Here is a 10,000-nt window from a genome sequence, read left to right on the forward strand (position 1 = left end):
GAGGAGGAGGAGGAGGAGGAGGAGGAGGAGGAGGAAAAAACTCGGCGCAGAAGCGATGGGGGAGGGTAAAGAATGGTGAGTGACACGGGTGGGGTGGCGGTGGAGGGGACAGCGGGGGACAAACGCGACACCGGAGAAGCCCCGCGGAGCTCCGGCCCCGCCGCGATGTCCGAGGCGGCCGCGGCCGCCGCCGGGTTCCTCCGCCGGGGCTGCGCCGAGCGGCTCCCGCGGACCCGCTGGGACCCCGCGCTCACTCGGTTCGTCCCTTCCAGAGCCGTCCCGATGCAAAATCCCGGGAATTTGGGGCGTTTTGGGGGGGTTCCCCCCGCTGACGGCTCCGCTCCGAGGTACGCGGGGGCAGCCGGGGACGCGGGGGGGATTTTGGGGGGCGTTTGTCGCTGTCTGTCACTCGCTTCTGCTTCTTCTCCTCCTCCTCCTCCTCGTCCTCCTCCTTCTCCTTTTCCTCCTTTTCCTTTTCCTCCTTCTCCTTTTCCTTTTCCTCCTTTTCCTCCTTCTCCTCCTTCGCCTTTTCCTTCTATTTCTCCTTCTCCTTTTCCTTTTCCTCCTTCTCCTTTTCCTCCTTCTCCTCCTCCTTTTCCTCCTTCTCCTCCTTCGCCTTTTCCTTCTGTTTCTCCTTTTATTTCTCCTTCTATTTCTCCTTCTCCTTTTCCTCCTTCTCCTTTTCCTCCTTCTCCTTTTCCTCCTTCTCCTTTTCCTCCTTCTCCTCCTTCTCCTTCTCCTTTTCCTCCTCCTCCTTTTCGTCTTTCTCCTTCTCCTTTTCCTCCTCCTCCTTTTCCTCCTTTTCCTCCTTCTCCTTTTCCTCCTTCTCCTTCTCCTTTTCCTCCTTCTCCTTCTCCTTCTCCTTCTCCTTCTCCTTCTCCTTCTCCTTCTCCTTCTCCTTCTCCTCCTTTTCCTCCTTTTCCTTCTTCTCCTCCTTCTCCTTCTACTTTTCCTCCTTCTCCTTTTCCTCCTTCTATTTTTCCTCCTTCTATTTTTCCTCCTTCTCCTTCTCCTTCTCCTCCTTCTATTTCTCCTTTTCCTCCTTCTCCTTTTCCTCCTTTTCCTCCTTCTCCTTTTCCTCCTCCTTCTATTTTTCCTCCTTCTCCTTCTATTTTTCCTCCTTCTCCTTCTATTTTCCCTCCTTCTCCTTTTCCTTTTCCTCCTTCTCCTTTTCCTCCTTCTCCTTTTCCTCCTTCTCCTTCTTTTCCTCCTTCTATTTTTCCTCCTTCTTCTTCTCCTCTTCCTCCTTTTCCTCCTTCTCCTTTTCCTCCTTCTCCTTTTTCTCCTTCTCCTTCTATTTTTCCTCCTTCTCCTTTTCCTCCTTCTCCTTCTCCTCCTTTTTTTTGCGTGTTGCAAATTCTGGTTCGGATTCAGCGCCAGCTCAGCCAGAAATCGGCTCCATCCAGAGCCTGACACCCCAAAAATGGAGAATATCCCAAAAAATTTCCCTTTTCTCAAGGAAAAAATAAATACATAAATAAATCCAGGAAGTTCAGGATTTGTGGGAAGCAGATTTATTCCTGCTTTTCTCGCAAATTCAGATTTGGATTCAGGGCCAGCTCAGCCAGAAATCGGCTCCATCCAGAGCCTGACACCCCAAAAATGGAGAATATCCCAAAAAAATTTCCTTTTTCTCAAGGAAAAGGAAGGAAAACATAAAATTAAAAATCCAGGATTTGTGGGAAGCAGATTTGTTCCCGCTTTTTTATGTGTCGCAAATTCAGAATTCAGGCTCGGATTCAGCGCCAGCTCAGCCAGAAATTGGCTCCATCCAGAGCCTGACACCCCAAAAACGGAGAATATCCCAAAAAAATTTACTTTTCTCAAGGAATAAATAAATAAATAAATAAATAAATAAATAAATAAATAAATCCAGGAAGTTCAGGATTTGTGGGGAACAGATTTGTTCCTGCTTTTCTCGCAAATTCAGATTTGGATTCAGCGCCAGCTCAGCCAGAAATCGGCTCCATCCAGAGCCTGACACCCCAAAAACGGAGAATATCCCAAAAAAATTTACTTTTCTCAAGGAATAAATAAATAAATAAATAAATAAATAAATAAATAAATAAATCCAGGAAGTTCAGGATTTGTGGGGAACAGATTTGTTCCTGCTTTTCTCGCAAATTCAGATTTGGATTCAGCGCCAGCTCAGTCAGAAATCGGCTCCATCCAGAGCCTGACACCCCAAAAATGGAGAATATCCCAAAAAATTTCCTTTTTTTCAAGGAAAAGGAAGGAAAACATAAAATTAAAAATGCAGGATTTGTGGGAAGCAGATTTATTCCTGCTTTTCTCGCAAATTCAGAATTCAGGCTCGGATTCAGCGCCAGCTCAGCCAGAAATCGGCTCCATCCAGAGCCTGACACCCCCAAAATGGAGAATATCCCAAAAAAAATTCCCTTTTTTTCAAGGAAAAGGAAGGAAAAAATAATTCAGGAAGTTCAGGACTTGTAGAGAACAGATTTTTTTAATTTTTCCCGTGTCCCGATGTCCCCGGCCAAAACCGTACACCACCACAACGACCCCGGCGGGGGCACCCGCCAGGAATTCCCAAAAAATTCCCAAAATTCCCAAAATAATTCCTCCCCACGCAGGAAAGAAACCCCATTCCTCCCGGGAAACCTCCAGGACGAAGCCACCTGCTCCGTGTGCTTGGAATTCTTCAAGGATCCCGTTTCCATCCCCTGCGGCCACAATTTCTGCCGCGCCTGCATCGCCAAGAGCTGGAAGGAGCTGGAGATGGATTTTCCGTGTCCTCAGTGCCGGGAGGTTTTCCAGGAGAAAAATTTCCGTCCCAATCGTCAATTGGGGAATATTTCGGAGATCATCAACCAGTTGACGAAACGAGGGGAGAAAGGGAATGAGGATGAGGAGGAGGAGGAAGGGTTGTGTAGGAAACATCGGGAAGCGTTGAAGCTTTTTTGTAAGGATGACCTCAGGAGTATCTGCGTGGTGTGCGACCGGTCCCGAGAGCACCGCGCCCACGCCGTGGTGCCCGTGGATGAGGCGTGTGAGGAGTACAAGGTCAGTCTGTCCATCCGGGAACAAAAAAAATGGGATTTTCAGATGGTGGTTGGGTGGTAGAAATCCATAAATTGGGGTTATAGACCCAAATCTGAACATATTTTACATTAATTATAAAATTTACGTTGTTTAGGAACACATGGGATACGTTTATCTGCTGGTGGTTGGGTGGTGGAGATACAGGAATTGGGGTGGAGACCCAAATCTGAAAATATTTTATATTCCATGCTTATATAACTTATATATTCGTTATTAAATTTACATTTTTTAGGAATATACAGAATTACAGGATGCGATTATCTGCTGGTGGTTGGATGGTAGAAATCCATAAATTGGGGTGGAGACCCAAATCTGAACCTATTTTACATTAATTATGAAATTTATGTTGTTTAGGAACACAAATAATCACAAAATGTGATTATCTGATGGTGGTTGGATGGTAGAAATCCATAAATTGGGGTTACAGACCCAAATCTGAAAATATTTTATGTTCTATGCTGATATAATGTATATATTCATTGCTAAATTGACATTTTTTAGGAATATACAGAATTACGGGATGCGATTATCTGATGGTGGTTGGGTGGTAGAAATCCATAAATTGGGGTTACAGACCCAAATCTGAACATATTTTACATTAATTATAAAATTTACGTTGTTTAGGAACACAAATAATCATAAAATGGGATTATCTGATGGTGGTTGGGTGGTAGAAATCCATAAATTGGGGTTACAGACCCAAATCTGAACCTATTTTATATTCTTTGCTTATATAATGTATATATTCGTTACTAAATTAACATTTTTTAGGAATATACAGAATTACGGGATGTGATTATCTGTTGGTGGTTGGATGGTAGAAATCCATAAATTGGGGTTACAGACCCAAATCTGAAAATATTTTATATTCTATCACTATATAAGTTACATATTCGTTATTAAATTGGCATTTTTTAGGAATATACGGAATTATGGGATGTGATTATCTGACGGTGGTTCGGTGGTAGAAATCCATAAATTGGGGTTACAGACCCAAATCCGAACCTATTTTATGTTCTATGCTGATATAATGTATATATTCATTGTTAAATTGTCATTTTTTAGGAATATACAGAATTACGGGATGCGATTATCTGATGGTGGTTGGGTGGTAGAAATCCATAAATTGGGGTTACAGACCCAAATCTGAACCTATTTTACATTAATTATAAAATTTATGTTGTTTAGGAACACAAATAATCATAAAATGTGATTATCTGATGGTGGTTGGATGGTAGAAATCCATAAATTGGGTTATAGACCCAAATCTGAACCTATTTTATATTCTATTCTTATATAATGTAAAATCGACAAAAATAAATATAAAATAAATAAATATGCATTAACCTATTATAAAATTCCATGCGTAGAAAAATTAATAAGAATAATAAAAAAAAAAATCGAAACTACGCGTATCTGTTAAAAGACAATAAATCCCAATATGCGCTATAAATATACATACACATTCCCCAAAAAATCTTTATTTAAATAATAGAGTTAAATTTTTTTTTGTTTTTTGGGTTTTTTTTGAATTTTTATTTTAAATTTTTTTTTTAGATTTTTTTTGGTGGTTTTTGGTGGGTTTTTGTTTTCTTTTGTTTTCTTTTTTATTTTGTTGTTGTTTTGTTTTTGCTTTTGGGTTTTTTTGTTTGTTTTTTGTTTTTTTAATTTTTATTTTTAATTTTTTTTATATTTTTTTAATGGTTTATTTTGGTTTTGTTTTTTGTTTTGTTTTAATTTTTATTTTTAATTTTTTTAGATTTTTTGCTGGTTTTTTTTTGGTTTTGTTTTTTTAATTTTTATTTTTATTTTTAATTTTTTTTAGATTTTTTTAATGGTTTATTTTGGTTTTGTTTTTTGTTTTTTTAATTTTTATTTTTAATTTTTTTTAGATTTTTTTATGTTTTATTTTGGTTTTGTTTTTTGTTTTTTTAATTTTTATTTTTAATTTTTCTTAGATTTTTTTAATGGTTTATTTTGGTTTTGTTTTCTGGTTTTTAAATTTTTATTTTTAATTTTTTTAGATATTTTGCTGGGTTTTTTTGTTTTTTTTTTTTTTATTTTTATTTTTAATTTTTTTTAGATATTTTGCTGTTTTTTTTTTTTAATTTTTATTCTTAATTTTTTTAAAATTTATTTTTATTCCCAGGAGAAAATCCAGGGCCGCTTAGATTTCCTGAAGAAGGAGCGTCAGGAACTTCTGGAATTCAAAGTCAACGACGACAAAAAAACTCAGGAGCTGCTGGTGCGTCCCAGGATGGAAATAAAATTTAACAGAATAAAAAAATCTATCTAAATTTAGCAGAAATCTACTAAAAAAACCAAAACTCTACCCCTCAAACCATAAAATATAGACAAAAAAATTAAATTAAAATTCGCAAAAACGCCCTTTAAAAAAAAAAATCCCTACAGCAAAAAAAAAAAGTCAATGTTCATCTTGGGCGTTGGGTGGGACATTCCAAAGGCTTCTCTCGTGAAAAAAAACCCAATTTTTTCCCTTTTTTTCCCCCTCTTTTTTCCCCTTTTTCTCCTCTTTTTTCCCTCTTTTTCCCTATTTTCCCCCTCTTTTTTTCCCTCTTTTTTTCCCTCTTTTTTTCCCTCTTTTTCCCCTCTCTTTCCCCTCTTTTTTCCCCTCTTTTTCCCCTCTCTTTCCCCTCTTTTTTTCCCTCTTTTTTCCCCCATTTTCCCCCTCTTTTCCCCTCTTTTTTCCCCTTTTTTCCCCCATTTTTCCCCCATTTTTCCCCATTTGTTCCCCCTTTTTTCCCTCTCTTTTCCCTCTTTTTTCCCTCTTTTTTCCCTCTTTTTTCCCATTTTTCCCCCGAAAACCATCGAGAGCTACCTCAACATTTTAGACGTTTTCTCCATGAGTTTGGGTCAAAGCCAATGTTCATCTTGGGCGTTGGGTGGGACATTCCCATGAAAAAAACCCCAATTTTTCCCTTTTTTTCCCCTTTTTTCCCCTTTTTTTCCCCTTTTTTCCCCCATTTCCCCCCAAGAAAACCATTGAGAGCTACCTCAAGGTTTTGCAATTTTTCTCCACGAATTTTGGTCAAAGTCAATGTTCATCTTGGGCATTGGGTGGGACATTCCAAAGGCTTCTCTCCTGAAAAAAAACCCAATTTTTCCCCTTTTTTTCCCCTTTTTTCCCCTTTTTTCTCCTCTTTTTTCCCATTTCCCCCCAGAAAACCATCGAAAACTACCTCATTGTTTTGGAATTTTTCTCCATGAGTTTGGGTCAAAGTCAATGTTCATCTTGGGCGTTGGGTGGGACATTCCAAAGGCTTCTCTCCTGAAAAAAACCCAATTTTTCCCCCTTTTTCCCCCCTTTTTTCCCCCTTTTTCCCCCATTTCCCCCCCAGAAAACCATCGAAAACTACCTCAAGATTTGGAATTTTTCTCCACGAATTTTGGTCAAAGTCAATGTTCATCTTGGGCGTTGGGTGGGACATTCCAAAGGTTTCTCTCCTGAAAAAAAAACCATTTTTTTTCCTTTTTTTCCCCTTTTTCTCCTCTTTTTTCCCTCTTTTTCCCTATTTTCCCCCTCTTTTTTCCCTCTTTTTCCCTCTCTTTCCCCTCTTTTTTCCCCCATTTCCCCCTCCTTTTCCCTCTTTTCCCCTCTTTTTTCCCCCTCTTTTTCCCCTCTTTTTTCCTCTTTTCTCCTGTTTTTCCCTCTTTTTTTCCCTCTTTTTTTCCCTCTTTTTTTCCCATTCCCCCCCAGAAAACCATCGAGAGCTACCTCGACATTTTGGACGTTTTCTCCACGAATTTGGGTCAAAGTCAATGTTCATCTTGGGCATTGGGTGGGACATTCCAAAGGCTTCTCTCCTGAAAAAAAACCAATTTTTCCCCTTTTTTTCCCCTTTTTTTTCCTCCTTTTTTCCCCTCTTTTTTCCCCTTTTTTCCCCTTTTTTCCCCCATTTCGCCCCAAGAAAACCATCGTGAGCTACCTCGAGGTTTCAGAAGCTTTTCCCACAAATTTTGGTCAAAGTCAATGTTCTTCCTGGGAGTTGGGTGGGACATTCCAAAGGCTTCTCTCATTAAAAAAACCCAATTTTTTCCCTTTTTTCCCCCTTTTTTTCCCCTTTTTCCCCCATTTCCCCCCAAGAAAACCATCGAGAGCTACCTCAACATTTTAGATGTTTTCTCCATGAGTTTGGGTCAAAGTCAATGTTCATCTTGGGCGTTGGGTGGGACATTCCAAAGGCTTCTCTCCTGAAAAAAACCCCAATTTTTTCCCTTTTTTTTTCCCCTTTTTTCCCCCTTTTTCTCCTCTTTTTTCCCTATTTCCCCCCTCTTTTTTCCCCATTTTCCCCCTCCTTTTCCCTCTTTTTTCCCCCTCCTTTTCCCTATTTTCCCCCCCGTTTTTCCCCATTTTTCCCCTTTTCCCCCTCTTTTCCCCTTCTTTTCCCCCTTTTTTTCCCCTTCTTTTTTCTCATTTTTCTCGTCTTTCCCCCTATTTTTTCCCCCATTTTTCCCCCAGAAAACCATCGAGAGCTACCTCAAGGTTTTGCAATTTTTCTCCACAAATTTTGGTCAAAGTCAATGTTCTTCTTGGGCGTTGGGTGGGACATTCCCATGAAAAAAAACCCAATTTTTCCCCTTTTTTTCCCATTTTTTCCCCTTTTTTCCCCTTTTTCCCCCGTTTCCCCCCAAGAAAACCATCGTGAGCTACCTCAAGCTTTCAGAAGCTTTTCCCACAAATTTTGGTCAAAGTCAATGTTCTTCTTGGGCGTTGGGTGGGACATTCCCATGAAAAAAAACCCAATTTTTTCCCTTTTTTTCCCATTTTTTCCCCTTTTTCCCCCATTTCCCCCCAAGAAAACCATCGAGAGCCACCTCGATGTTTTGGAATTTTTCTCCATGAATTAGGATCAAAGTCAATGTTCATCTTGGGCGTTGGGTGGGACATTCCAAAGACTTCTCTCCTGAAAAAAACCCACTTTTTTTTCCTTTTTTCCCTCTTTTTTTCCCTCTTTTTTTCCCTCTTTTTTCACCATTTCCCCCCAAGAAAACCATCGAGAGCCACCTCAACATTTTAGACGTTTTCTCCATGAGTTTGGGTCAAAGCCAATGTTCATCTTGGGCGTTGGGTGGGACATTCCCATGGAAAAAAACCCAATTTTTTCCCTTTTTTTCCCTTTTTTCCCCATTTTTTCCCCTTTTTCCCCCAAGACAACCATCGCGAGCGAGCGTCAGAAGCTCCTCACCGACTTCGAGCGGCTGCGGCAGTTCCTGCGCGACCACGAGCGGCTCCTGCTTGGCCAACTGGAGAAGATGGAGCAGAACGTGGCGCGGCGGCAGAACGAGAACATCTCGGAGCTCTCCAAGGCCATCGCGGCGCTCAACAAACTCATCGCGGACATGGAGGAGAAACTCCGGCAGCGCCCGCTCGGCCTCCTCCAGGTCAGCCCAACGCGTGTCGTCATCGGAAACGGGGGTCTGGGCACGGTTTGGGGGGAAAAGTGGGGTTTTGGGGTGTTTGGTGGAAAAATGGTGGGTTTTGGGTTGGGTTTTGTGGAAAAAATGGCGGTTTTTGGGTTGGGTTTTGTGGAAAAAATGGCGGTTTTTAGTCTGTGTTTCATGAGAAAAAAGTGATTTTTTAGTTGGTGTTTCATGAGAAAAAAGTCATTTTTTAGTTTGTGTTTTATGAAAAGAATGGCGGTTTTTAGTCTGTGTTTCACAAAAAAAAAGTAATTTTTTAGTCTGTGTTTCATTAAAAAAATGGCGTTTTTATTCTGTGTTTCATGAGAAAAAAGTGATTTTTTAGTTTGTGTGTCATGAAAAAAATGGCATTTTTTAGTTTGTGTTTCATGAAAAAAATGGCGTTTTTTGGGGTGTTTGGTGGAAAAAATGGTGTTTTTTGGGTTGGGTTTTGTGGAAAAAATGGCGTTTTTTGGGGTGTTTCGTGGAAAAAATGGTGGGTTTTGGTTTGTGTTTCATGAGAAAAAGGTCATTTTTTCATCTGTGTTTAATGAAAAAAAATTCTTTTTTTTGTCTGTGTTTAAGGAAAAAAATTCATTTTCTAGTCTATGTTTTATGAAAAAAATGGTGTTTTTTAGGGTGTTTTGTGGAAAAAATGGCGGTTTTAGTATGTGTTTTATGAAAAAAATGGTGGTTTTTTAGTTTGTGTTTTATGAAAAAAATGGTGGGTTTTAGTTTGTGTTTCATGGAAAAAATGGCGTTTTTTGGTCTGTGTTTCATGGAAAAAATGGCGGCTTTAGTCTGTGTTTTATGAAAAAAATGGCGTTTTTTGGTTTGGGTTTCGTGGAAAAAATGGCGTTTTTTGGTTTGTGTTTCATGAAAAAATTCATTTTTTTGTCTGTGTTTAAGGAAAAAAAGTCATTTTTTAGACTGTGTTTCATGAAAAAAATGGTGGGTTTTAGTTTCTGTTTAAGGGAAAAAATGGCCTTTTTTTAGTCTGTTTCATTAAAAAATGGCATTTCTTAGTTTGTGTTTCATGGAAAAATGGCGTTTTTAAGTTTGTGTTTAAGGGAAATATGGCCTTTTTTTAGTCTGTGTTTCATGGAAAAATGGCATTCTTAAGTTTGTGTTTTATGAAAAAAATGGCGTTTTTTGGTTTGGGTTTTGTGGAAAAATGGCGTTTTTTGGGTTGGGTTTTGTGGAAAAAATGGCGCTTTTTGGGTTGGGTTTTGTGGAAAAAATGGCGTTTTTTGGGTTGGGTTTTGTGGAAAAAATGGCGGTTTTTAGTTTGTGTTTCATGGAAAAAATGGCGGTTTTAGTCTGTGTTTCGTAAAAAAAATGGCGTTTTTTAGTTTGTGTTTTATGAAAAGAATGGCGTTTTTTAGTTTGTGCTTCATGAAAAAAAATAAAGGTGTGAAGGTGCCAAAATTACTGGAGGGGGTTTTAATTTTTCTTTTTTTTTTTCCTTTTCAGGATGTGACGGGAATCATAAAAAGGTTTGGAATTCTTCTGATTC

The 10,000-nt window shown here is 39.3% G+C and overlaps 1 protein-coding gene across 4 annotated transcripts in view; it reads left to right on the forward strand.

Moving 5' to 3' along the window:
- TRIM7 (tripartite motif containing 7) overlaps positions 1-10,000 on the forward strand; it is a 17,460-nt gene that overhangs the window by 216 nt on the left and 7,244 nt on the right. For 2 of the 4 annotated variants that reach the window (XM_072921075.1, XM_072921074.1), the window contains exons 1-5: positions 1-75; positions 2,595-3,024; positions 5,213-5,308; positions 8,236-8,466; positions 9,958-9,980. The exon at positions 1-75 is cut by the window's left edge. In XM_072921075.1, coding sequence (XP_072777176.1) covers positions 1-75; positions 2,595-3,024; positions 5,213-5,308; positions 8,236-8,466; positions 9,958-9,980 — 855 coding nt within the window. Of the gene's footprint in view, positions 76-99; positions 348-2,594; positions 3,025-5,212; positions 5,309-8,235; positions 8,467-9,957; positions 9,981-10,000 lie in introns of those variants that run through there. The other 2 variants (XM_072921077.1, XM_072921076.1) reach the window with 2 other exon arrangements.

This window comes from Taeniopygia guttata, chromosome 35 (assembly GCF_048771995.1).
Source record: "Taeniopygia guttata chromosome 35, bTaeGut7.mat, whole genome shotgun sequence".
NCBI classification, from domain to species: Eukaryota; Metazoa; Chordata; class Aves; order Passeriformes; family Estrildidae; genus Taeniopygia; species Taeniopygia guttata.